The 27260-nt window shown below is 53.6% G+C and overlaps 7 protein-coding genes across 7 annotated transcripts; 4 read left to right on the plus strand and 3 right to left on the minus strand.

The window, feature by feature from the left end:
- Window positions 1-338: 338 nt before the first annotated feature.
- Window positions 339-1104, minus strand: BDP81DRAFT_436834 (uncharacterized protein). Its single transcript, XM_060591172.1, has one exon. The coding sequence runs from the start codon at window positions 993-995 to the stop codon at window positions 729-731; it is 267 nt and encodes an 88-aa protein (XP_060440955.1). The 5' UTR covers window positions 996-1104; the 3' UTR covers window positions 339-728.
- Window positions 1105-5592: 4488 nt separating this feature from the next.
- Window positions 5593-6648, plus strand: BDP81DRAFT_436838 (uncharacterized protein). Its single transcript, XM_060591173.1, has one exon. The coding sequence runs from the start codon at window positions 5677-5679 to the stop codon at window positions 6199-6201; it is 525 nt and encodes a 174-aa protein (XP_060440956.1). The 5' UTR covers window positions 5593-5676; the 3' UTR covers window positions 6202-6648.
- A 1296-nt stretch (window positions 6649-7944) lies between these two features.
- Window positions 7945-8841, plus strand: BDP81DRAFT_464328 (uncharacterized protein; the record flags this gene model as incomplete). Its single annotated transcript, XM_060594138.1, has 2 exons — window positions 7945-8189; window positions 8271-8841. 2 exons carry the CDS (start codon window positions 7945-7947, stop codon window positions 8839-8841), a joined length of 816 nt encoding a protein of 271 aa, XP_060440957.1.
- A 739-nt stretch (window positions 8842-9580) lies between these two features.
- On the minus strand, window positions 9581-11695 carry BDP81DRAFT_328902 (DEAD/DEAH box helicase; the record flags this gene model as incomplete). The annotated part of the gene is made up of 1 exon (XM_060585261.1): window positions 9581-11695. The coding sequence occupies one exon, from the start codon at window positions 11693-11695 to the stop codon at window positions 9581-9583; it is 2115 nt and encodes a 704-aa protein (XP_060440958.1).
- Window positions 11696-16920: 5225 nt separating this feature from the next.
- Window positions 16921-18728, minus strand: BDP81DRAFT_398166 (guanine nucleotide exchange factor; the record flags this gene model as incomplete). Its single annotated transcript, XM_060588414.1, has 3 exons — window positions 16921-18141; window positions 18198-18387; window positions 18448-18728. The coding sequence occupies 3 exons, from the start codon at window positions 18726-18728 to the stop codon at window positions 16921-16923; spliced, it is 1692 nt and encodes a 563-aa protein (XP_060440959.1).
- A 5215-nt stretch (window positions 18729-23943) lies between these two features.
- BDP81DRAFT_103731 (uncharacterized protein) lies at window positions 23944-24597 on the plus strand. Its single transcript, XM_060581394.1, has one exon. The coding sequence runs from the start codon at window positions 24026-24028 to the stop codon at window positions 24476-24478; it is 453 nt and encodes a 150-aa protein (XP_060440960.1). The 5' UTR covers window positions 23944-24025; the 3' UTR covers window positions 24479-24597.
- A 481-nt stretch (window positions 24598-25078) lies between these two features.
- Window positions 25079-25588, plus strand: BDP81DRAFT_103733 (uncharacterized protein). Its single transcript, XM_060581395.1, has one exon. It carries the CDS (start codon window positions 25181-25183, stop codon window positions 25502-25504), a length of 324 nt encoding a protein of 107 aa, XP_060440961.1. The 5' UTR covers window positions 25079-25180; the 3' UTR covers window positions 25505-25588.
- Window positions 25589-27260: the final 1672 nt, after the last annotated feature.

A 27260-nucleotide genomic window follows, 5' to 3' on the forward strand; every position in this document is an offset into this window, starting at 1 on the left:
TTTTCGTCTCGGGCCTCCTTCTCTATGGTTGTCTTCCCCTGCCGAAACTAAAATGATTCCTTTTTAGCGACAGCGGAGACGGGAGTGAAGCAAGTGCAGAAGTAAAGGCGCACGGCAAGCACAGACACAATAGACGATGACACGGGGGGTTTGGTGTGTGGTGCTGGCCACGGGTGAGCGAGCGAGCGAGTGCAAGCCTAGGTGTGCCGCGGGAAGGGATGGGCTTAGGCGGGCAACGCTACCTTAGTCAGGTAAGGTAGGTAGGTGAAAGTCGGGTGTTCCCAGAGGAGAGAGAGGGGGCAGTGAGCTAGCGGTAAGAAAAATAGAAGAAGAAAATACCGACAGGGAGATTGCCAGACCAGACGGGCGCTGTGTGCTTTGCTAGCTGCTAACCTTGCCGTGCTTGCTACCGGGGTGCAGGTGGTTGACGAGCGAGGCGGGATTGGGGATCGAGATAGAGCGAGGGTTTGACGGGCCCGGGCCATGAACAGGAAGGGGAAAGGCCTGCAGCAAAAAGAGTCTGGAAGGGACGGACGCCTGGGTTGGGATTCGGGGAAGGGGGATGACCGGGAACATGCGGGCTTGATCGGGGCGCGCCTGAACAGGGTAGGCAAGGTGAGTTAGGTGCAAGTACGGATACAGCCAGCGACTGGGGTGATGTGATGGGGATTGGAGTCGAAGGTTACCTAGGGACTGCCAACTGAATAGGTAAGATTGATCCGGCGCAGTCAATAGAAGACAAGGCAAGCCGCAGAGTAGACAGATGGCAGGCAGGGCTGTACGGATAAAGGGGACAATAATGACTTGTTGGACTTGGACGGCGACAATGGGACTGCCACTATCGCAGCCACAGAGACGAGACGGCCGGAGTAGTAGCTCAAAGTTGTGGGATGGTCAACCGGAAAATACTCCGAAAGCGTGTCGTCAATCCAAGTCTGGCAGTCCGAACTTTGGGAGGGTGCCACCACTAAGGCACCCGCCGTTAGGAGTGTCATAATGCATAAGGGACGGCAGAAGCAAACGGTCAAGTGCCGTGACTAGAAGGGAGTAGAAGGAAAGAGATGAAGTTACCAGGATGAGGTTGAATGCGATCCAGGGTGTACCTGCAATCTACACCACACACGAGGTGCGGTGTAAGAAATGGCACGGACGAGTGTGATGGTTCGGAGGCTACTGGATGGACCTTGAGCACAACGACGGGAACTGATGCTGTGAGGCGTAGCTGCGAAGGTGCCTTCAAACGTGAATCGGACAGGAGAGGTCAGGTCCGCTTCAAGCCGCAAGACGAGAAAGCAAGGTCAGGCCCGTAGAGGTCGGAGCGGTAAAGGCAGGCAGGCAGGTAGGAGGCCCGTTGAGGACTCGAGGTGTGAGTGAGGCGTAAGGCGAGAGCGGCTGACGATGAGATGGCTTTGCAGTGTGGTCTGGTGCTGGTGGTCCTGCTGGTGGTACTGGACTGCTCTGCGATGCTGCGGGAAGGTGATTGCCTTTCCGATGGTTGGAGCGGTGGGTAGGTAAGAAGATGTACGCGGAGATCGAAGGCGCAGGATGGAATCGAGAGATGGTACAGAAGGCGGAATGGGAATCTCGATGTCGAAAGAGGAGTCAGTGCGAGGGCACGGCGTGTATTGGTTAATGTTTGGGGAAGCGTCTGTCCTCTTCTTCTCTCCTGGTTTGGTCCGGTTTAGGACCTTTGGGACTTGGACCGGTTTGGAATGGTCTCGCGAAAAAAGCTGCGATATGGCGCCGGGGGGAGGAGTCGGTACTAGTAACTAGTAACTATTACTGTAGGTAGGTGGGCGGGCATGATTATGCGAATGGATCTAAGAGTGTGAGGTGGGAGTCTAGAAGACTAACATACTGCAGAGGAACCTTGCAGAAGGACGTACGCACATCGACTCCTTTTTTTTTTTGTGGCAGCTGGCAGTGACAGAAACGGGATGATATGCAACTGGGGGTCTGGTCAGGCTATGAGTAGGTATCCGTACTTCAGTCGAGAGGGCCGAGGCGGTATGGCGCTTTTGGGGGTTCGGGGTCTGCGGGAGGGACCAGAAAAAGAAAAGAAAAACGACGTGGGAGTCTGGGACTGGGAGTGAGTGAATTGGACAGGAATTGGAAATGCATGAGATTGCGGGAGCCATGAGGTGGAATTATTAGACAAATGGGAAGTGTACCCTTCGTGCTTCGTACCTTCCTTCCACCGGGGCTGTTCCGCTACGGAACTCCTTCCTCTTCGTTCATTCTTGCCAACCCGTTCTCTCCTTCCTTCCCTTTGCTTTCTCTCTTGATACCTACTCCGTACCTAAGGTACGGTAGGGCAGGTGCGAACGGCATCGTGTACTTCCGTATCTCAGCTACGTTACTACCAAAGCCACCAAAATTGATATATCCGATAATCCTCTATGCCTGAGGTGGCCTCATGACACTTCCTTCCTTCTATATCTCACCTTACTTGACACTGTCACTTCCTACCCTTCCATACATCTCATCTAGTCCTCCTTCTTGAGTAGCCCTGTCGACAACAGCACCGACGGAAGCATCAGTAGAGTTGAAGAATGAAGGCTCCTCGCGCCCAAGGGACTAGCGGGCCACACAGAGATGACAAGATATGAGTTGTGTGCCGGTGTAGGTATATGCAAGCTCGCCCGTTACGCTCACGAGGCAGCCCCCTCTGCACATGTGAGGAACAACCTAAAATGGGTGTGAGGAACAAAAAAGGGCGGATGGGATGAAGGCTCAGGCGGAGTACTGGGACTGGGGGCGGAGCTACAGCCCATGGACCGTGGTCCTCCCACTGCAGGCACAGCTGGGCCCTGGGGGTGGCATTGTGGAATCGTGGATGGACGGCAGCGTGGTATTTTGGACCCGGGTCTGGATTCTCTGGATTTCTTGGGTTCTGCGCCTTGGCCAAGACATTGCTCCCAGTCCAGCCTTGGCCTTGCTGCTTCCAGACATGGATACTCCCAGTTCCACACCAGGCATCAGACGGCCTAGCCAATTTTATCTGCTTTACCTTATGCCAACCCGTCGACATACTCACCAAGAGTACCATTGGAACTTTGCAATTATCAGACTCGACAAAGTCTGTTCGGGCACCGGCAGTGTCCAACTTTTACTACCTACCTTGCGCAGCAAGACAAGTACAAGTCAACATGGAAACCTTGGTTAAATCTGCAGCCCTCGTATCCATCTCCACGGCCCTAAAGTATCGCTGTCCACACAAAGGCCCAAGCTTGGCCCACCTCAGTTTGTTAATCCGCGTATGGAGAATTGGACATTTACAACACCTTCACAGATACTTCACCCGTACGGAGTACACAGGTCCTGGTCTCTTGTATAGGTCTCTGATCCCTCGGCATACAGATGTTTGCAATGCAATTTCAAGGCAACATGCGCCGGCCAGATTGCCTTCTTTCTCTTCCAACAAGGCCGGGCATCGGTTCGCGTATCTCGCTCTTTCTATCCACAGGAATGCATCCTAGTAGGTAGGCGCAGCTTCTTTTGAGTCATCTGGAAACGAAACGGGAAGCAATGACAAGAAAGAAACCAACACCCGCCGTGATGGCGCACATTTCAAAAGTAAACAGACCGAGCCTCCGTCCGCTTCTGTCTTCGCGGCTTCTCGCTTCGCCCCGTGGTCTACGGCCTGCCTGCATATCCCGCGCAACTGCCATGCCTTGCCGTTATTCCCTGCCATTACCCATTCAGTAAGGTAGGTAGGTATTGGGTGACGCGAGAAAGAATGAGAGCTGCAGACGGCGACCAACGCTTGAATTAAGATACTTGTCAAGTGACAAGCCAGGTACCCGCCGAGCTTTCCGTGACGCCCGGCACTTGGTAGAGAGCATACGTCACTCCGAGTCAAATTGGTGCGTGCCCACGATAAACCGTGTGTCTGCTTGTCTCTCGCATTCGTTCAAAGAAGAGGACTTTTTACATTCCACAAGCGTAGCCGAAAAGTTGCGCCGTCGTCAGCAACGGCGAAGATGCAGCAAAGCGAACCCGACGGATGGCTTCGAAATGTCCGGATGGGAAAGAGCCAACAAGCCAAGCATTGACCCACTCCACAAAAGGTACCTAGGTACGAATAACTGTGGATCATGGTAGGGTAGGGTTCCACCCCGTGGGCCCGCGGTGTACCAGAAGGGAAGGGCCCTGGTCGTCCGCTCTCCCCTGTCGGTCTCGAACTGGCGCGGTCCAGACCGTGGTCGCCCCCACCCCGAGCTCGCCGATCAATGATCGTCACCTGCCATTCCCATTGGCCCCAATCCGGCAGCTCTTGTAACTGTCAGGTTTGTCAGGAAGCAGTCACTCACTGGTCAGCATTTCCCTTTTGTCAACTTCCACGTCGTTGAGTTGCAGACGCAGACGCATACCCGTTCAGTTGTCAACTTGTCGTTTCTTTTCTGCGGCTCCGTAGCCCCCAGCCTGTTGACTGCAACCCAAGAGTAAGAATTCCCACATTTTGACATGTCAGCATCCAACTACGAATACCTACCTACCTATGAAGACCAATCCGTTGCCCTCTCCAACGCCAGCCCGCAGATCAACATTTAGCAGCTTTGCGACATGGGTCTTTCAACATGTCTCAGTTTCTGTTCGCATCCGGGCATTACTTTCGAAGTTTGATCTCCTTACCCCAGAGACGAGTTGCCAGCTGGCAAAACTAGAAGAAGAAGCACACGATAAAACCTGAAATACGGATACTCTATCAATCTATGCCCCAACCGCCTTCGACCAAGACACCTCGCTCGTCCTCATGCTATACGAAAAGAGGACGAGATAGTAGCGCCTCTGTTCTCTTCATGCCACCTCGCGCCTGGTACTTCTGCTGCGTCCATGGCAGTGACGCCGCTGCCACCCCAAAGCAGTCATCATACGATGACGCCGGCCTACTGCTGTCTGTGCCGGGCTCCGTGCGGAAGACTAGGCCGGCCGGGCTATATGTTTAGTAACTGTCCCGGCACTTGGCCTCGCATTCCGTCATTGCGAAATACTTTCTCGAACCAGACAAGCAGAGATGTGGCTTACATACTCGCGACTGAACCACTGAAGTCTGAACCTACGGATACAGTGTTGATCGCCATGCAGGGTGGTTCAAGGGCTTTACTATCTCCTTGGCGCCAAGAATATCAAAAACCGTGATGCTGTCGCACATTGTTCCCCGGGGGTACGAGGCAACGTTGGATTTCAGACTCTCCAAGTCTCACTTCGGATCCGGACACGACCCCGAGTCGCGACTGTTGGTGAAGGGATACAAAACTGCATTCCCAACCATGGAAAATGCACCATGCGTTCGAACCCGCGCGGGAACCCTTACCTCTCAACATCTCTCACGACCTTGTCTCGGTCAAAGATTCACGGTGACAGATGGTGTCTTTCCTCCATCCATTTCACACGCCTTATTCCCGACCTGTATCCCTGCCACGTCAAGTGTCACTTGCCTCGGTCGGCGCTGCCATTGGGTGTTCCGCCAGGGAAAGGAATGCTTATAAACCTTCCGGATGATTTGTCCCGCTCCACGGTCCGCGATACTCGCTCAATGACCAACCAATTGCTCATGTCCACGAGTTGCTCGCAAAACTACGAGACAACGAGGTTCGTTTCTAGTCTTTGGATTGTGTTGTTCAAAGGAGTCGAATATCGGTGTTACCGTTGTCTTCCGATCCTCAACAACGCATGCCACGAATCCAATGGCACTTTTTGCAACCTTATCATCCAGGGAAAACAGGCCAGTCATTTTTGGCTCCGTGTTTGACAGTCGCGAGAAGCAAATACTTTCTCCAATGTCTTATCAAACGGCTTCGTTCTGCTGGTCATGACGCAAGGAGAAACGGTATCACGGTCTCAATTACCTCTCAATGCCAGTCAGAGTTGCGGGGATCACAATCCCGGTGTGAGATACGCAGCATTCCTCGCATCTTCTTCCCTCGATGCGCTCTGGTCCATCGCGAGGAACATTGTCTTGCTTCAGACCTCCCTCTGTACGCATGGGTTTCTCATTTCCGATCCAGCGACGAGGCGCCATCGGCTCCGGCCGAACATAGTCTCACGGATAATCCGTTTCTCTATCTACCTATGACGCAGATAGGTGATGGTGATGGACGCAGTATCTATGGCAGGCCTGACTCTGTTGCCAGGTGTACGGATGGCCGCAGTCAAAGCTGCAGAGACCCGGCATTTGAGGCTGTTGATCAGAGTTGAGCGGCCCGCACCAGTTCGTCCGAATGATCTGCGTGCACGCTTGTCACGTCTAGTTTGACAGCTCAAACTCTACTCAAGGCTGGAGTCTAAGTCAAACGGCACGATCGACGTTGATGGACAGTGGCGATATACGTTAGCAGCCAAGGTTGAAGAAACATGACGGCTTCAAATCGCATTTTCTCGTGACATTTTCTCGTGGGACTTTCCCATCCTTCTCCTCTGCCCCCTCTATTAATATCTTTGACAACCGCATCCTTCTTCACTGCCGGCAGACCAGATCGTCGCTCACATCAGCTTAAGAAAGCCCGCAAGCGTGGGATGCACCCACTCGTGCGACTGCACTTCAGCCTGTCTTACACTCCTCCGGCCATCACCAGAGACAGACCAGAGGCTTATTTTTGGTCGACCAGCACACCGGCTGAACAAGCGAATGCACGTAGTATGTAGTGCATACTGCCTGCTTGGTGTTTCGCCACACTTGCAGAAATGGCCATCAGGATGCAGGCCTGCTCGGATTGATGGTTAATCCAGCCGAATACCTCCTGCCCGTATCTGGTATCAGGCCACTTCTCAAAGTCGGCGGGGATCGGCGGGTGCCCATCACTGTGCCGGCTTCTCGGATCCGGATATCGTGGGAAGATCTCCCCAACGGGCGCTTATAATCACGAACCCCATGCGCAGTTCAAGCATCACAATCACGTTGTTGGTTTCAATTTCCGGGATATGAAGCACCCATCACTCGTGCATCAATTGCAGAGTGGCAGACAATTTGCTGACTTTTCTCTCTCTGGTATCCTGTCGCATCTGCTGTTGCATCGCACCAGCATGGTACGAACAAGCTGATCTCACCTTGCTCACCCACCTGCGTGCAATCCAACATTGCCAACCAACCCCCCATTCGCCGGCCAATCCCATTGGCAATCATTACTGCAACAGCAGTGGCCCCCGAAGCCCCCCCCCCCTGCTCTCATCGAGGCGGGTATTGTGCGCAAGGTCGCATCTTGCCGCCCCTATTGGCTCTTCCCCTCGGGGGCCGACCAATTGAACGGCCCCTCTCGAACCCGGCGCTTAGCATCCCTCGTCACCTCCGCTCCTCATTGGACCTCCCCGTTGTGACGGCGCACCGTCGGTCAACCACGGCACATGCAGCTCAGCGGCCCTTCACAAGTTCAACCCCCATTGCTTGCCCTGAGCTTACCCGGCCACCCGCCGCCTGGCCCCCCTCCCCTCTTTGGACAGTGAATGGCGATGAATGAATGGAGCAAACGGGCGGCGGCGAATAGGTTGACCTGCAGAAGGGAGGGAGATATGGCCCTTAAACTGCCACCCTGCCCCCATCCGACCCATTGAGAGGCTCATTCTCTCTTCTTGGTCCTTTTCTCACTCTTCACTCTCACTGAAGATTCGACCTCCTGTCGAAACGGCGAAGACGACAGTAAAACTCGAATCCCGCAACTTGGGACCGCGCGGCTTCTTCTCATTGCGTTCGAGTGCTGGGTGCTTGGCCGATGTGAAGTCCCATTGTTTGCTTTGTCGAACAACTGCGCCTCGGAATAAAAGGAACTCACCTTTAAACTCCAAAAAAAAGTCTTGGCAAAGAGAGAGAGAAGGAAGACGCCCAGCCGAAGGCTCATTAAGTGGGAGACTGAGCCGCCTTGAACCCCCCAAGGCGACACAAGCATCGACATACACATACACGATAAGGGACGAAGGAGAGAGAGAGAGAGAGAGAAGGCAAAAAAGATGGCGTACAAGATCTTGCACAGGAAATGGCTGCTGCGGCCATGGATGTGGACGCTCATGCCGCTCGAGCTCGCCGGCCTCGTCCCGCTCCTCGTCCTCTTCGGCATCGCGCAGCCGGACCTCTACCGGACGAAGCTCTGGGAGGTCGGGCACGCCTACGGCTTCAACTCGAATCCCAAGATGATTCTCTACGCCTACGCAAACTACGAGCCGTATCCCAAGGTCCCCTTTGTATGGACACGAACGTGAGTTTTTACATCCACCCCCATACATACGATCCATCAAAAGAAAGGCAACATGTTCACTAACGTATTCGACCAACACAGACTCACAGACTTCAACGTCGCCGTCTCGGTCATAACCCTCTTCCTCCTCCTCACCAAACTCGTCGCCTTCATCATGAAATTCTGGTTCCCCCTTCTCGCCGCCGTCATCAACATCGCCATGGTCGCCCTCTACACCGTCTCCGTCTACGGCCAAATGGGCCCCGACCACGCCGACCCGCGCTACCCGTCTTCCGTCGCCTGGTACATTTCCAAATCGTGCGACTACGCGCGCCCCTTTAGCGCCTACAAGAGCTGCCAGCTCGCCAAAGGCACCTTCGCCGTGACGGTCTACATGCTCGCGCTCTACGTCGCCAACTTGGGTATCGCGCTGTACGTGTTGTGGCCGAATGCGAGTGACAAAGTGGATGGTGACGAGGACGAGGATGGAAAGGGGAGCGATGGCAGCTCGCCGGTGGATTATGCGAAAGAGGGACGGGAGTGGGAGATGAGGGATTGGCATGCCAAGGGGGGACCTGCGAGTCCGCGGGTCGGGGTTGTGCCGTATACGCCACGGACGCAGGCTTTTCATACGCTTGATAGGAAGTTGCCTTTGAGGCAGCAGTATGGTTAAAGGGGGGAGTATATATTGGAGGGGGTGAACGGGGGGAGTTGAAAGATTTGTGGCGTGATGGAAAGATATCAAATGATGGATGATGGTGGCTGAATCCCTTCTTTTTTTTGCCTCTACAATTCTACAGAAGGCGCTGGCGTGGTTATTACTTTACTATTTTATTGTTTATTTATTCCAACTTCTTCCTGTTGATATCCTACCCATCGGATGAAGTTACCAATTCGAGTAACAAGGAAACCAAACTCATGGCTTCGAGTTTACAGGGCTTTCAGCTAATCAACCAAAACCGATCACAAGCAAAGAGTCTGATACTTTTACTCATTCTCCCTTAACAATGACGTGTTTTTGTCTTCTTTCCTGCCCGAGTAACACGATCTCTTGAGCAAACTCAATCGTGTAAATGGAGCTTTCTCGACAGTACATTCACCGAATAGCCAACGGATGAACTTGATCCATCTCTCATGTCCACCTGAAAATGAACCACAAGTTTCCGTTCTCATCTGATTACCTTCTAGCTCGCCTTCAAACAACGCCTTTCTTGGCCTCACGCCTCGACTCGAGCTTGTTCCACGCTACATGGCTGGGATCATTTCGACATGAGAGGGCTTAGAGGGCCTCACTTACCTCAGCTACCAGTCCACGTCAATAGCAGCATACACCAACATGAATCTCTCTGTCCAAATAAGTTAAAACAAAGCTTTTATTTTCCAACGCCTTCTTTTAAGACGGGAGCCCTCCCTCAGTCATCAATACCACCCCACTCCCCAGCCTCATCATCACCCACCCTCCTCGCATTCTTTATCCGAATCTTATTCGCGGCCGTAGCCCCCTCCCGATTCGCATCCCGCCGCCTCTCCCACTTACTCTTTGACGAAATCATCGCCGCCCCATGGCTCCGCCTCGCCTCGACGCCCTTTTCCCGAATCTTCTTCTTGTCCTCCTTACTGACATTCGGCAGCGCGTCGAGCAGCCACTTTTGCACATTCGCCTCCTCGCCCTTCTTGCCCGCCTGCCTCTCGCTCGCGGCAATGACGTTGGCGACCATCTTGACGAAGGGGATATCGTCCGTCGTATAAAAAGTGACAGCGACGCCGCCCTCGCGGCCCGCGCGGCCCGTACGTCCGGCGCGGTGAACGTACGCGGCGCTGGAGCCGGGCACGTCGTAGTTCACGACGCCGTTGACGCCGGCGAAATCCACGCCGCGCGCGAGAACGTCCGTCGTGATGAGGATCCAGACCTCGCCGGCGCGGAAGCGGCGCATGATGCTCGCGCGGGCTTTGTCGGTGAGGCCGCTGTGCAGGGCGGCGATTCTGGTGGGGCCGCCGGCGGCGAGGGGGATGTCGTATTTGAGTTCCTCTTCCAGGGCTGTGGCGCGCTCGATGGTCTGGGTGAAGACTAGGAAGGGAGGTCGGAGGGGTGGTCCTGAATCCTCTCCTGCTGTGGGGTGAAGGAGCTGGCGGAGACCAAGTAGCTTTCCCTTCTCACTTGCGGTGTAGATCAACTTGTGTGTGACGTTGGGGACGGCTGTGTCCTTGAGGCCGACTACCAAGCGAATCAATGGTTTAGATGCCGGTCTTGCCAGCTGTGCCTCTGTCACCAAAGTCTCGATGTTGGAACCGAAAGTCGCAGACCAGAACGTAGTTCTCAGCTCCGGGTTGGGACAGGCGGACCAGATCGCCATGGTTTGTTCGCGGAACAGGGGGTCCAACAGCACATCCGCCTCGTCGAGAATCAAAGATGTGACAGTCGGGACTTTGCGATCCGTCTTTGACGCCGCCGTAAGGAAGTTGTAGAAAAGCGCAGGTGTTGTGACGAGGATATCAGCCTTCACGACGGACTTTGGCTTGACCGGCTCGGTCTCGCTGTCCTCGTCCTCGTCAGACTCCTCGTCAGACTCCTCACTCTCTTCCTCTTCCTCATCTTCGCTCTCGGCCTTGTCTTCCTCCTCAACCGCGAAGCGCATGCCCTTCTTCATGCCCGCGATCTTGATGCCAGAGTTCAAGGCCAGCTTGCGTCCCTCGTTCACAATCTGGAAGACCAGCTCTCTTGTCGGCGCAATGATGATCGCAGAGAGATCGTGTCTATCCTTGTCCTCGCTAGACTCCCTCTTGTGCATGATGGAGTTGATCGCGGGGATCAGGAAGCTGATCGTCTTTCCGCTGCCCGTCGGCGCAACGGCGAGGAAATCCACACCCTTTGAGACATCTCCAAGCTCTTCGTTTTGCGGCACCTCCTTCAATGCCAATTCTGGTTTGAGGAGCAGGGGTAAAGCACCCAGCTGCACCTCGGTCGGCACCTTGTATCCCTGATGCGCGAGGTTGTCCGCCAGCAGCGGCGCAATATTGTAGTTCGTCCGAAGCTCGTAGAAAGAAGTCAAGGGCTGAGGGTGAAGCTGGTTCGTCTCCTTCTCGACCTCGACGGCAACCTTCTTCTTTTTGCTCTTGGTGACCTTGGAGGCCTTCTTGTGGCGCTCGGAGAGGAGCGTGAGCTTCAGTCGGTGGGAGCGAAGGATCTGTCGGCACTCGTCCTCGGGGAGTAGAGTCGGCTTTACAGTAGACGCCTTGTCAGCCTTTTTGGCTTTGGCAGCGGGCTGCTTGACATTTTCGGGTTCTTTGGGGGTTTCGGACTTGGGCGCGAAGAAATCGACCTCGGGCAGTTGCTCCTCTTCCTTCTCCTCGACCTCTTCTTTGCCTCGCTTCCTCTTGTTGCCCCGCGCTGAAGACACCTCGTCGTGGAAAAGTTGGGGGTTCGTTCGATTGCCGGCGGATGGCAGGTTTACCGCTCCTTTGTTTGCGTTCTTGGCGCCTTTCGCAGGCTGCTTGATGCCGCGCGACAATACTTTGAGGATATCCATGGTTGATCTTGTAGTCCCCAAGTAAAGAAGGTCCAAGGTCTGTCTGGCGGCTTTACTGCAGATGCGCCTGGCATGGAAATTTTAAAGTGGAGATGCGGACCGTTCCCGCACAGTGTTTGTGCTGTGCGGAAGCTTCGACTTTCGAGTTGGTCAACCTCACCTCATGAACGTCAAGTTCAACGGTGACTATGATTAACCGCTTGTGAATGGGTTTAAGCATTAGTATTACAGTGCGATAGCTAATCTTTCCTGAAGAAATATGGGTCGCTCTTTTCGCTCTTTTCGCTCCTCTCGCCTTTTTCTTCCTCCCTCTCTCTCTCTTAGAGTATCCCAGCCTGATGAAGTGAATTGAGCTTTATTTCGTACTTGTCTACACGTAGTCGGGTTGGAACCTCAGATGTAATGTCAGACGTCGACTAATTTCGGGTGAAAGAGGACCTTCCTTTGAGTCCAACAGTCTCTACAATGTGCCTTAGATCATTTTGTCTTGTTCAGTAGCATTCGACAGGCTCTAGATCACGCAGCTTGACATGGTTTCAGGAAGGCTGTTCCTGTGTTGCTGCTGTTTCACTAGAACATAGATAAATCTGCGGCAATTTAGATATTATTGCGAATCAAAGGCTCGCAGATAGAGCAGGTCGTTGCTGGAGATTGCATCTCACAGCAAAACCACGGAGATGCAATTCCAATCAGCTCCTGATTCGACTAGTACAGTCAAGCCCTGCAGAATAAGAGGAGAACGCGAGTACCGACGAGGTTCCTATAGCTCACCAGCTCTTCGGTGCCTAAGATCGAAAGAAGCTCACATTTTAGGGTGCTTCAATGAGTTGAGCTCCATGGTCAAGTGGATGGAATGCCTGTTCGGTGAATCTTCCAGGTCTTGAGTAGCCAGTAGTCCTCGAGACTTCGGTGTCAGATGATTAATTATTGGCTAGCAAACTCAAGTGAAGATTGTTATAATTACTCATAATGGGCACAAGGTTCTCTCGACGCCAGCGTTGCCAACCTCCAAAGGACTAGAGGGCAAATTCTAGTTCATCCTAGTTCAAACCTTCTTCATTGGCTAAGTGCCTTGGAAACATGCGTGCTGTTCCTTGAGCTTTTCCCTGGCTTCGTTCAATGCGGTGACCAAGGACAAGAAGAAATCTTTCCATATCGTAGAGCACGACGGTCTTGACCCTTCCACAACCCCCCTCGGCTTGATGGCTTACCCAAAACTGTAAGTCGATGATTCCCTTTTAGCAGGCTCGCAGCAGCTAAATTCACAATCATTTCCCTACATTGAAAATCCCCGTATCTCATTGTGAAGTCTTCTACTATGAGCGGGGTTAAAGCCGTGACTCCGTGACACACCAAGTTGTATGCCAAATGACGTTCTTACTGATAGTAGCGTGTGGAGGTCAAGACTAGAGACCTCAGCTTAGAGCCAGTTTCCTGCACGGAACTCAGTATTCAAGTTCAAACAAACGTCCCTCCAAGAATAGTCTTCTTCTCGGCGATGTAGCTGGAGAGGTTCTTCTTGTCTACTATGTTAGTCTATTCGACGTTGAGCATCAGTCTTTTTGTGTTACTCGTGTCCCTTTGTACTAAAATACCAAAGCTGAACTTTGGCCGACGGTCAGCCTCTCCATCACGCTAGACGTATTCGTACACAATTAACAACAAGCCATGGTCAGTTTTGAACGAGAGAAGGTTGCTAGTCGCCTATCATTGCCTGGCGTTACCTGGCATTGCCTCAAATCTTCGAGGTCGAGAAATTGGGCGGTACCAAGGCAAAGAAATCCCCCAACTGCGAGAAACTCATGGATTTCGTACAGTGACACGATCATCTGCAATGTCATGAGAAACGGCAGATTACAAAGGATAATAACCATAACGACTACTACCAGCAACGGGCGTTCACCCCTGAGAACGATAGGAAAGTGCGCATGACTCTCTTATTGCCTCGAACGGGACTGCATCCGCATCGACTCACGCATCGCTAACAACTTGCCCGAGCTGCCATGACTGCCGCTCTGTCGGCCGGCTATGAGCAACAGGGGTCTGCGACATGTTTCTCCTGTTGCGACTGACAATCAGAAGATCAATTTGAGGTGCTCTCCTCCAGTCTAGGAGATGGCCAACATTTCACTTGGATGTATGAGCCACGTCCAAAGGAAGTCGAAACTCAAGTGAAGCAATGAAGCGCGTTCTTTCCGAAGACAAGCAAAACTACACCAAGGCTTCTGGGGGCGAACCCGATTCCCATTACCAAGGCCTTGGGGTTCATGTATAAGTCCAAAATCGGTTGCTACTGTCACCAGTTGAAGGCAAAGTGCTGAGAGGCCAGAGTGGTCACTAGCCCTCTTTCCCCATGCCCAACTTCGCTGAAGTAAAAAGGTTCGGGCCTGACCCTGTCTTTTGCCATTTGCTGTGATTTTGCTTTCCCTTCTCAACCTACCTATCAGCCTCAAGGCATGCCGTCTAAGACGACTTCGTGCTTTCGAGCTCTCATAGCGAGAGCAGAACATGGCTCTCCCTCCCCTAAAGTTCCGAATACTCACCATCACCATCATGTTTCTCACAGTGACCATCGACCACGATCTTGATATTTTCATCCTCGCAATCTCCCTTGAACACCTCAAAACCGGACCTTCTTCCGTCGTCTCCTTCAAATACATCATCTCTTTCTCCACCACAGAAACACGCTCACATACTTACTCGCCTTATCCACACCTGCAAACAGGATTTAAAGGTTCAAGATAAAGTGGGAAAGCAAAAAACCCACACAGCTTCTCCACCATTATCAAAAGTCTTGAATAGAGTCTAGACCTGCATGTACGGACATCGATCGACCCGCTCTAGTGATGTGGATCGCAAAGATTCGCGCCGACTTTTACATCCAACTTCAAACCCTCGGCATCCCGGCCCGTCGTAACTTTTCCTAATCTCAGTATGCAAGTCATTATCTCACGATCCACGGGGATCGATCACAGATTTTTGAAAGAAATTCCCTTAGACGGATGATGATTGGTTGAGGCATTTGAGCATGCCACGCCGGCCTAGGGTACATCATCCCAAGACGCAGATAGACTAGCGGAGGAGGTTCATCCATCTTACCTTGGACTGTAGCCCTTGCCGTACATACCGTACCGTTTTGGAGACCAAAAAAATGTCTACTAGTCCCTGTCATAGCAAATGCTCAAGTTCAAATAAGTACGTAAAAATCGTCTCTCACAAAGCAGGCGTCGAGATGAACTTGATCATAGCACCAGCTTCCCGTGAACTCACAAGACACACGACGAACCAACCGTCAGAGCAAAGGAAAAAGCCAACGTAAGAACGACGAACACAGAGCGGGCAGCACAAACCCACCGTTCGTCCGTCTCCCTCAGCTTCTCCGGTCCATCCTCATCTAATGCCCTCCGAGCAATGTCCCAGAGGAAGTCCGATATCAAAGCTCTCCTCGAGCTTCGCGACTCATAGAAGGAGTTATTCTCACACAACAAACGCACGAGGGACAGTCCTAAGCCCCCTCCCTCCTCATTCCTAGGACCTAGCTCATGATCCTCGGAGTCATGGACCTTCAACTCAGTCACCCTCAGGACACTCTCCCAGGCCACACAAAAGGTCCAAGGCCTCGAGAATAGAACGCTGTACCGAAGAAGCTTAAATCATCCAAGCCCCATGTCATGGCCTTACACCATCCTCGTCGCAACGCTGGGTCGCATCAGTCAAACACGCGAGAACGAACCCCATACATACTCACCCCGTGACCTGCACCCTCAAATACGAAGGGAAGGGGGGGGGGCAAAGTGGACATGGGGCTCCGGATTCCAAGGCTCGTCCACACGAACGCACAAGAGGGTCGGACGAACCTGAGGCGCATGCGCGGCCACTGCGAGCGTGATCCATCCGTCCGTTTCGCTTTCCCAAAAGACAAGACGCTGTGCTTTCGACACGAGGACACGAGGCCAGACGAAGAGGAGGAAGACGCACGCTTCTCGCCTTTTGCGCCGTCAACTTTCCGACCGACTAACCGTGTGCCCGTCCGTGACTTTGCTTGACTGACTTGTGTGCTTGACTCCTCCTTCGCATCGCATCCCATCTCAACCTTTACCTGCGCGTCCTGACTCCTGCGAGTCCTCACTGTAACCCCACCTCATGTGATGCAAGCAAAAATACGCAAGGCAACTCTCGATCCAATCTGCCTTGCCATGTCATACTTCTGACGCAAATCAGAAACCCGGGGTACATGGACGGTTGAGTCGGTGAAGCCATAAACCGTAGCGTTGCATCCGTTTCACGCTTGTTGACCCCCTTCTGGAATAACAAAGTCGACAATCCCCTCGATCCGGACGGAGCTCGCGTGGTGCAAAGGATAGGGTACGGAGTCGAGTAAGCTTGGACCTGCCATGCTTAGACAGAACGACTGACCGTTATCAAAACTAGACTTATATGTCAAAACGTCGAGGATGCGGACAGACATGACTTACGTGTGTACACGCCATAGCGCCCAAGACCGAGCCCAGAAACTGACTCACTTGTCACGAGTGTCACAGATGGAAGCGGAACATACGGACAATTCTAGACAACACGCAACGAGCTTCTATTAAGTATTATGTGAATGCGAACAAGCTGACACCGGCCCTAGTGGCCAGCACAGACGGTTCCATGCAGTCTTTTTCCACCAACAGCATCTCCAAACTCAAATCTGACGATTCCTGACCCTAGCCCGATATGAACCAACACCAAGAGGTCCCGTCCATGTTGTCGGACCAAGGCACTTCGAATTTTTTGTCGTGGGTATTTTCTTTTCGTATTCTTGTCTGGAGCGACGGGTATAACTGGGTATCAAAGCATCAAAGCAGGATACTTGTGAAAAAAACAAATCAAAACAAAAAAAACAATGGCAGAAATGACTTCGAAACGACTGAAAGTGGAACGGAATCACCTCCCGCCAGTTTTCGCCTTCCGATGCGTGTGCTGTGTAAAGAGGGAAATAGGAAAGGGTATCAGGTAGAACCAGTCTTGACGGGGTATCTTGAAATGCAGATCCGATTCCCGAACAAACCCATCCAAGTGAAATGAGTTGTCACGTGATGTTGCTCTTCCTCCGAATCTCGATCCGATGCGTGCGCACTTTTATTTTGTAGAGGTTTTGTGTGTTTTTTGCTTCATTCAGTTGATCGTGACGACCGAAGCTGCCCCTTGCGACGAAGGGACAGCGAAACCCATTTCGCATTCTATGCGGCGGCGGTGACAGGGGCAGGAGTGGAAGAAGCGACGTTCTCAGGCTTGTTCTCGGGCTCCTCAGTGGCCTTGGAGGTCTCGGCAGCGGGAGTCTCAGTGGCGACGGCGGGGGTCTCCTCGGGCTTCTCCTCAGTCTTCTCGAGCTTGTCGGCAGGCTTCTCAGTCTTTCCACGGCCCTTGATGGTAGCGCGGAGCTTGGAGAAGGCGCTGGTCTTCTCCTGCTTCTCAGGCTCCTCGTTGTCGGAGTGGGCAGGAGACTTGGCGGGAGACTTGTCGCGCTTGCCGAAGCCGAAGGGAAGGGAAGACTTGCGCTTCTCCTTCAGGTCGGGACGGGGCTCGCCGTTGGTGGCGGGGGTAATCTCTTTGTTCTCAACGGGAACGGTGCCGGGGTTGGCAACGTCGACGGCGAGGGGAGTCGTGGCCTCAACGGGAGGGATGACGGGGGCGGTCTCAGCAGCGGGGGTGACCTCAGTCTCCTTGGCCGCGGCGGGGGTCTCGGCCTCAGCAGCGGCGGCAGCCTTCTTCTCCTTCTTGCCGAAGACACCGAAGATGCTGTTGCGCTTGGTGGGAAGGGGCTTCTTCTCCTCCTTGGCGGCCTCTACGGGCTTGTCCTCAGCAGCGGTCTCAGTGGCAGCGGCGACAGGAGTCTCAGCAGCGGGAGTGACGGGAGCCTCGACGGCGGGGACCTCAGCGACGGGGGTCTCAGTGGCAGCAGGGATAACGGGGGTCTCCTCCTTGGGAGTCTCGGCGACAGCGGGGACGGCGGTCTCCTCCTTCTCCTCCTTCTTAGACTCCTCCTTCTTGCCGAGCAGGCTGCCGAAGATAGAGGCACGCTTGCGGCTAGCAGAGCGACGCTTAGGCTCCTCCTTCTTGACCTCCTCCTCCTTGGGGGTCTCGGCAACGGCCTCCTCAGTAGCGGGGACAGCGGCGGTCTCAGCAGCAGGGGTCTCGGTGGCGGCAACGGCCTCAGTAGCGGGGGCCTCGACGGCCTTCTCCTCCTTCTTGGCGGGCTTGAAGGCCTCGAGGGCAGTCTTGTAGGCCTCGGTCTCGGTAACGGTGGAAGCGAGCTCCTTGGCCTCAGCAACCTTGAGCTTCAGCTGGGAGATCCAGTTGTCACGGTCCTCGGCGTTGGCAGCCTTGAAGGTGTGCTTGTGGCCCTTGGCGGTGAAGTGGAACTTGTTGGAGCCATCGGTGGAGGGCTCAGAGGCATCGGCCTAGAGGACAATCGTTAGTACAACAGTTTTGGTCTAAGCCAGATACAGTAACATACCAAGTTGATGACACCCTGGGGGGCGGTCTTGTCGCCAAAGAAGAGAAGACCCTTGCCGGTGTGGGAGGCCCAGGCGGCGTTGTGGTGAGCAGTCTCGGTAGACTTCTCGCTCTTCAGGTAGGAAGAGAGGTTCTTGGACTCGACGGCATCGGATCCGAACCAGAAGAACTCCTTGGAGTAGATGAAGTTCCTGCGAAATAGCTGTTAGCGCATGCGACAAAAGCTTCTTGATGCGCGCACTCTGACTTACTTGGGGAAGTTGATGCCCTTGTGCTCGAGGGTGCCCTCCTCGACGGGGACGACCTCCTTCTTGGCCTCCTCAACGGGGGCAGCAGCCTCAGTGGCAGCGGCCTCAGCAGGTGTCTCGGTGGTGGTGGCCGGGGTCTCGGTGGCAGTCTCGGCAGCGACAGGGGCGACGGCGGGAGTCTCCGTGGTCTCGACGGGCTTCGTCTCGGCGGCGGGGGCCTCAGCGGTGGTGGTGGCAGGGACAGTCTCCTTGGGGACCTCGACGGGCTTCTGTTCTTCGGCCATTGTGTATGATGTGTGGTGTTGAGAAAGGGGAGTTGGGTATCAAAAAGTCAGGCGGTAGACTTGGGTATCACAATGAAAAAAGTCTTGAAAAAGCACTACTAAAAGTACTGTATTGGTCGTGTCGAGGGGTTGGTTTGAGCTCTTGGGTGTATAAAAGAGTTCAAGAATAGAACCTCTTTTGGGGAATAATGGCAGAAAAAAAAGAAGACCTGTAAGTGGTGGCAGAGGAAAGACGGGAAAGGGAGAGAAGAAAAACGGGAGGTAGAGCGGGACGCTGGGGGTACTTATTTGCGAGAGGGTGACGAGAAGAGGCTTTGCCCTTGCCAGGAGGCCCGGTTGATGGAGGCTCACACGGTCCAGTCAGTCCCTTGCGAAGGAAAAATAAAGAGGCGTGGGCCCGGCGTGAGTGGCTACCCCCGGGTATGAGAGAGGTACCTTGGAGAGAGAGTGTGTGTGTGTACGAAGTACTTGAGGAAGGAGGGAGGGAGGCGTGGGTATCTGGGTAGACAGAGACAGAGACAGAGAGAGAGAGACGGATGAGTGGAAGTGTGTCAGTGTCAGTCTAGACGGTGGCACTGGCGTGGGAGGTTGATGAGCGGTAGCTTGGAAGAGAACGGTGGGAATGCGATACGGTGTAAGGTATCCGTAGACGGTGGATACGGGAGTACCTTACGATGAGACCGTAACGCGAGAGAGAGAGAGAGGGAGAGAGAAGGGGTTGCAAAGGGCCAGCCAGAGTGGTCGTCTGAGCTTGATGAGAAAGCGCAAGCAAGTGCGACGAGGATGGGAGGTCTGCTGGTCTGCTGGAGAGCTTGGGCGCAAAGGAAACTGACGAGGACGAGAGAGGTCCAAGGTGTGTGAGTGGTGAGTCGCGAGGATGGTGTGTGTGAGGTTCAACAAGCAAGGTGCGATGAAGGACAGGGGTCCGGGAAAGAAGCCGTTCCAAATGGATACTTTTTAGTGGGGTTACTTTCCCTCGCTGTCGCGGCCCTGTCACCAACGTACCTGTCTTCTTAGCACTACACCCATCATTCAGTGTCAACCAGCACACTGACCTTGCGCATCGCTCGTGAGGTGGAACTGGCTTTTCTTTTTCTGGTATACTTTTTTTTTTTTTTTTTGCAAAAAAAAAAAACTCAAAATTCCGTAGAAAACTACAGCCTCGTTTCTTTCGCACCTCTCTACGTCTAGTCAGTATACGCGGTTTACCTGGTCTCCTATGTTGGGTTGCTACTCCGTACTGATGATTGAGGTGCGTATCTCGGGAATTGGAAATAGAATACAATGGAGGCTCGAGTTGAGGTACGAAAAGCCCTGGTCTAGCGAGAAAATAGATACTTGTGATCTCGCCAGGTCTCAGCACTATGGTCATGTACCTTATTGTTTGCGACAAGGTACACTTACTTGTACCTTAAAATGGGAGGTGGGGCATGGCATTTGGTAGCTCCTCCCCTGTCGCTATGATTCATTGGTGTGTCGCCCGCTCAGTTGCGTTGCCCAGAGAGTCAGAGGAGAGAACTGGACGTCGCGTGCTGGCCCGTGCTGCGCGCAAGCGAGTGGGACGAAATTTGCCAGACCCGTACGGAATACCTCGCCGTACCTTTGGTTGCATGTGCTTGGGAACTACGTGCTGCGAGCTGCGCGCTGCGCGTTGCGTTCTACTGCTGGCTGCTGCGTGTCGTATCGTGTGTGCAAGACGAGAGAGAGAGAGAGAGACTGAGGGAAACCGTATCAGCAGAGACACAGTCACATGTAGCGGTACGTATCCTAGATACATGGGGGCCCAGAAAGAAAGAGAGTGCAGGACGAGCAAGATGCAGAGACGGACAGGGGGGTCAGGACGAGCCTTTCCACACTTTGGACAGCGTCAGGGGTGTGGTAGCCCATCCATGCCTTGCCATGCCTGCCTGGACCCTGCTGCTTTGCCGGGAACATGCCATGGATGACCCACTCCCGCCGCCATTCCCAGACGTTAGTGGCTGTCCTAATTCACTTTTTAATCTTTTTTCTCTCTCTGAATCTTTTTCTTTGCTTCTTCTCTCTAATACGCAGCTACGCAGCAACGCGCGCCCAGAGAGGTAGACAGAGAGAGAGAGAGAGAAAGTCGTTCGCCGGTTGCCCCTCCGATGCCACGACGCTACTATCCGTACAGGATAAGGTACGGATACTTGTAACCACATGTCCCATTGTATCCGTACCTTTGTTAGAAGAAAGAGAAAGAAAGAAAGAGAACAAGAGAACCGTCGTCGAAACATCGTAGCCGCCGCAGACTCCCGCTTCCCTTCTTTACGCCGCCGCCGCTGCCTGCCTCGGACGGCCCAGCAACGGGTTTTACTCTTTTTTCTGCTTGACCTTTTCGTGTCGTACGCGACCAACAAATTATTTAAAATTCACGGGTGGACCACAACGAGATGGCCGGGTGATTTCGATACGCGCTGAACCCGGGCCTGGAACCTAGCAACCCGGCCGGTCCTTTTCTGAGTCCAGCAAACGTCTCCATCCAGTCAGATAAGGTAGAAAGGAAACGAAAAAGGGGTGTGCCCCGCGGCGGCCGTCCGTCCACCTTCGAACTTCGCAGCAAGACGTCGCAGTTTCCGCTAGAAATACTATTAGTTGACTCTGGCTCTAGGCTGGACTCCTGGAGAGGCTTCGCTCGGGCTCCTGTCACCGGCGGTATGTGTCTGTGATAAAGTCTCTTTCTAGACTTCTAGAGTGACTCATGTCGCACTGTAATCTTCGGTCCAGGCTTCTTCAGACTTCTCCTGATACCGCTACTTTCTCCCTGGACCTGTGACTGCCACTGCCCTCACTCCGTTTCTGGCTCACCGTCCGTTCAAGTATTGAAAGTATCCGTGGAGTATTAGGTACCGTTACATTCGATGGCCAGAACTCGACGCCGCGACGATGACGATCGCAAAAGTGGATGGGGGATGTTGAAAGCTGGCTGGCCTGACGAATTACAGGATACGATGCTTTTGCAGTACCAAACTCTGGACTGTTTCGTTCCTCACCGTTCCCACACTGGCACACATTGCTTAGAAACAAAACAACATGAACAATTCAAAATAGAAAGGAGGACACAAAAAGTAGAGGCAGTACGCACATGTTGGCATACTAACAACGCAATCCTAAAACAGAATCACTTCAAAACAGAATCTCGCGTGATGTCCTGCAGCCAGCCCATGACGGACGTCATATTGCGGCCGCCCCCCCTCCCTCGAGGGTGATGCCGTTGAATGCGCTCCATTTTCGTGCATTGCATAGGCAAGCTTTTTGCAGGGCAAAATCGCACACCACCAAAAGTAGAGGTGTCCCACCCTGCAACCACAACGCATCTCCCACCACCTCAGAGAGCGGATAGGTAGCATTACAATGAGACGAGAGCTTCAGGACACTCACTGGTTGGCTACCCCCCCCCCCCCCCCCCCCCTGATACTTGCTCGGTAAAGTACAATACTCGCCGTAGGCACACAAAGGCCGATCGATCGCTCTCTGCCCTCCCACGCTTTGTAAGGTAATCCGTCTACGAGCATGTTCTCGCACGCCGTATGAGCCGGTCCGTACACAAACACATGGGAACGTTGTGACCAGCGGCCAAGTGCCGGCATGGCTGGGCAACCCGTAGCGGTTTCTCTCTCACATCGCCTTTCATATTCCGCCCTCCGTTTTGGAATTCCTCAGTCTTCTCCAACTGTACCTTACTCTCTTCTGTACCACCGTTTCCCGCGCTCTCAGCCCAGCTCAGTGCCCGCCGTTCCTTTAACCTCGCCCACTAGTCCCTTCCATAGCCCATCGCTAGAAGCCCCGATGGTTTGCGTGTCGTTGGAAACTTGGCGCCCTGGGCTGGCAAAACGGGACTCGGAGAAGGAGGGTCTTGCGCTAGTTCCCTCACTATTTTGCGACACGCGCCTTTGTCCTTTCTGTCAGGTTACTTTTTGCAAAGGGGGCGAGACATGGCTGGCCGGTTCCTCGTTAAAAGCAGAAAACCCTTGGGGCCAAAGATCCACATGGTCAAAGAGTGGTGGGCTGCAGGCAAGGGGAGGGAGGGGACAGGACAGCGACAGGAAGAGGAAAGAATAGGAGCCAAGGTGGTCCCCTATTAAAACGACCACGCCATAGGGCCACGATGGAGAAAATGGGAAGGGGGGGGGGGGGGGGGGGGGGGGGCCAGTACGCTTCTTGTCGAGATGTGCCGCTAGTCCTGCTAGCTGCATCCTCTTTAAAACCATGTGACTCAGGCCAGATACCGTCTAAGCAAGATTTATCCAGAGCGGGAGTGTCGATCAGTTTGCGCACCTTATCCCGAGGCTTCATTGGACTCGTCGCACGACGACTGACTGCGCTGATGGAGGAGCATATAACGGTATGGGTGTGAGAGGTGCTGCGTGTGTGTGTCGCGTCTTCCATGGATTCGATTGCGCTCTCGTTCAAAGTTCACCCAGCACTCTCGTGAAGTTGTGAGCCAAGTGAAGCTGGGCAATGAATTGCGGCGGCCAGCCTGAGAGCCTTTGCGCCTGCGCCCTGCGAGACTGTGCAGAGGCGGCGCCATCTATTTCCTCTTGTGTCCGTAGATAGGTGTACTGCGACCTGCCTGTCCTGCCAGTCACCGTTATGGTGTCTCCTATCTCCTATTATCCCAGGCATGCTTCTTGTGCTTCGCGGACATGACAATGCAGGGCAGTTAGCCAAATGTTTCGGACTCTGCCTCCCTCCCGTAACGCGGTCTTGGTCTTGTTCGTCAGATGCGCCAATCTGTATCTCGTAGTTGACTGGTGTCGACGGATATTGTATCTCGACTCTGAAGGCGTGGCGCCACTCGGTAACCGTACGGATACAGGATTCTCCTTTCTGGGGGGCGCCGCGTTACTGTCGTTGTAACGGTAGCGGACCAGAAAAGGAGAAGTCGTTCAAAGAAGACTCGTCTGAGGCCGGCACGATGGATCCACCATAAGAGACGACGAGAGACCATTCTCATGACAATCAGAAACAACAGCCGCCCGACACTGTGCAACTGCCAATCAATCGGAGATCCACAGGCCCTTGACTTGGACCCATTCCGCATATTTGATCCAAACAATCCTAGCTGCCGCCAGGCCTAGTCTTGGTCCTCTTTGGACAACAGACAGGGACTGACGGGGATGTAGGGGGCCGTTCCCCTGCCTCTCATGATCAGAGGTCACCTACGGGAATTTTTTCTTTCCTCTCGAGATTCTCAGGACCACAGCGTAAGAACATGATACATTAAATCCCCTCCACCGTCCGGTCCTGACTGTTGGCCTGGAAATAGGCGCACATTGATGATCCGACGGCCTCCCCAATCAAGTCTTTCAGAAGTCCAGACGCCAAACGACACTCCATCAACAGCTCCGTTTGAGCGCGTGTCCGTCCAGACTCCAGACCTGCCAAGAGGGCTTGCGGCTGACTCCAGCCCGCCCGCTTTCCCAGACCAGACCCTCGAACACAGCATATCCCCAACGAAACGAGGTTTGTATTCGTACAAAGTACCCGCCATCGTTTGGACATTGCTTGCTGCTTGGGTGACCATCCGTGACGGGGACCAGATGCAGATGCGCAGGGACGGCAAATTACGGCCACTGCCGAGCTATAAAAAAAAAAATTTGCTGACGGACACGGCCTTCATTTCAACAAAGAGCCTTGGGCCGTCCGAGTCGGCCACTATTGGCTCCGTGGGGTTCCAGCGCGGCGCTACCATCGCGATCCCATTTAACTACTTGGCCATTCTCGCCTGAAGCGTACCTAGCTTGCAAATTAGGTGATGAATGATTGCGCCCCAACATATCTGTACCTGACATTGAGCAAGCCATGACAGACGACCCGAGCTGGCTGACGGGCGACAGCGGACAGTCCGTCACGGACAACAAGACCGAAATCAGAAAGGCTAATACTCGGAGAGTCATGCTTGATCATTATGCGGTGCCCCTGAACGGCGCGATCATGTGCTAGCATCTAGTCGATCGATATGCCTGATGTCGTTGGAAGGCCACCGGGAGGTCAACCGAGTCCGTCTGCTCGAGGTGGCCGACCGCTCTTTTGATCGGTTTGGAATTCCATGGGTTGGGTTGGCTTGGGATGAAGGGACCACCAGTGGAATGCGATTCGATATCCAGGATGCCCATGAAGTGAAAGTCGAATCAATGTCGATTTATGCCGTCAGATACCACCACCAAGCCCTGTCAAATGCGGGCTGCGCGTACCTCACTCAGAACTGTCCATCAGAACCCTGTTAGCTGATCCCTGGTCCATCTCTGCTTTGGTTTTACTTCCTAGGTTGAGAAGTCGCATTTGCAGCGGATTTTCATATGGCCCCACATAGCAACCAGTCATGCTGGCGGTGGCTCCAGGGAGAGGCCCGGCAGCCGGAGAACAGCTCATTGCTGTGGGACGGAGACTCGGAGCCGGGCGTTCGTTGCCCCTCGAATTGAAGATCCGCGATGGTATCGTTTCTTGTCGCCCAAGTGGGTTTTTGGGCAATGTGGACGATAGCGATCAAGGTTCACCTGGATCCCATAACACTCCAAATTACCATTCCTAGGCATTGTCTTGACCGAGGTGAAATAGAGTTGGCGGATGAAGTCCTCGGCAGACAGCGAATGCGTTCATCAGACCACGTATGTACGGATAGACTAATACAGCCCTGCTTGGCTAGATGGCGAAATCGTCATCTCCCCAATCTCGCTGCAGGGCGCAGGCCACCTCGCCATCTGCCTGATCTCTTGACGAACTGCAGCATCGAGCAACCGAACGCCCTGGTTTAAAACGGGGCCGTGGATGCAGTCTCAGATACACATGACCGGAGGCGGAGGGGCACGGAAGGTGGAAGGTTCTGGTGGCCTGGCTCGGAATGGTGTCGATGATGGATGGTATCGTATCGGATTGCCTGGCGTGAATCCTACTAGGAGTTTCGCGGGTGGGCGCTGTCGAATCAGATTGCTCTGAGTTGGTAACTTGAGGGATGTATTTGATGTATCCGTATCCGTACTTGTATGTTAATGGCTCGAGATGGCCGGTTTGGTTGGGCCTTAGAAGTTATCGATGATGATGTTGTCCCTCGTCGAATTCCGGTCAGGATCGTGATTGACGTCCATCTTCGCTGGCAGGGACGTTACGTAAGACAGAATAAGTCGACGGTGAAGGCAAGCACACTGTGATGTACCTTACCTTATGGAATTGTATATGGAACAAGACGGGAAGGTCCAGTACGTGTAAACGGCCACCGGGGAAGATATCTACCGGTCTTCCATCAGGCGTCAGGAAGTAGATACATCATCCCACCCTCGTTCCTTCCAGTTCCATATTGTAACTTCAGGCCAAGGCAAGCACCAAGTACCCAAGGCAAGGCAGATTGCGCCTTCCAAGCTCACGGCGACGGATCAGAACAGGTTTTCTCTGGTTCTAAGGTACCTCAGGCAAGTGCTCAAGTACCTTACTTTGCTTTGCAACCTTCATTAATCGATAAGGTACCAATACCGAACGTTGCAATATCACCACCACCTTATTCGCCTATACCCCTCAATCCCGTTCAAGGCAAACCTGCCCACCGTCACCCAGCATCGTCACGACGAACCCAGATGGATCCGTATCGACAATGACTTCCTATTCTTGACCTTCTCGTCCTGTACTCCGTACCTCATTCGGGGCTGCGTAGGCAGTGGCTGAAAGACATGCCAACGACAATCGATAGATCATCCCCCCCCTGGTCTGCTTTGCGAATGCGCATGATTGTACTTTATTTCCTTTCCAAGCAGTGGAGATCCATCGACCGTTTGAAATGCCGTCTCGGTCCGGCCATTTTACGTCATCTGCCATCTTGCAACCTATCTTTACTGCAACCAGGCGGCACGATACAATCCGTTGCGTCCATGAGTTTGCCAAACGTACAAGGCTATAGGCATTTACTGACCAGAGTCAGCCGTCTTCATGAGCACACGGACATGACATCTTGCACCCAGATAACATACCTACCTATCCCGCTGTTTCGATGAGCCGCTCATGCCGTCGTCTACCATCTGAGACAGACGGCCTGGGGGGTAGCTTACAACGGCTTTGCAGAGTGAAACATTGACACACCGCGGAAAACTGCAACCACCACCGCGACACGGCACCCACGGCTCGCACTACCTGAATCTCCAATACCTAATCTCACCGGCCGATATAACGGTGTATTAGAATACGCCAACGATTTGGACACACTACGCCGGCTCGCCCGGCTTGCTTCGCCTTCAGCGGTCTTGCATCCCACCCGTTTGGGATGAAGATTCTCGACAATTGATATACATCCCCGCGGTTCAACTCGTGTGACGTTGATCACCCGAGTATCAGATTCAGCTTTGACAGCGCTGTCCCGGACTGCGGGCCCACGGGGCCTTGCAAACGGGACCGGCCGGAGTATATCGACTTCCCTCCCGTCTCAGCCCACGCATTCAGTCGCCACGATTACACAGTTCATCGGAGCTTGATCGGATGGGCCAGTACTGATGCTATGGTGTGCACGGTATTACTGAGCACACCAGT

This window comes from Colletotrichum phormii, assembly GCF_030913505.1.
Source record: "Colletotrichum phormii strain CBS 102054 chromosome Unknown BDP81scaffold_22, whole genome shotgun sequence".
NCBI lineage: Eukaryota > Fungi > Ascomycota > Sordariomycetes > Glomerellales > Glomerellaceae > Colletotrichum > Colletotrichum phormii.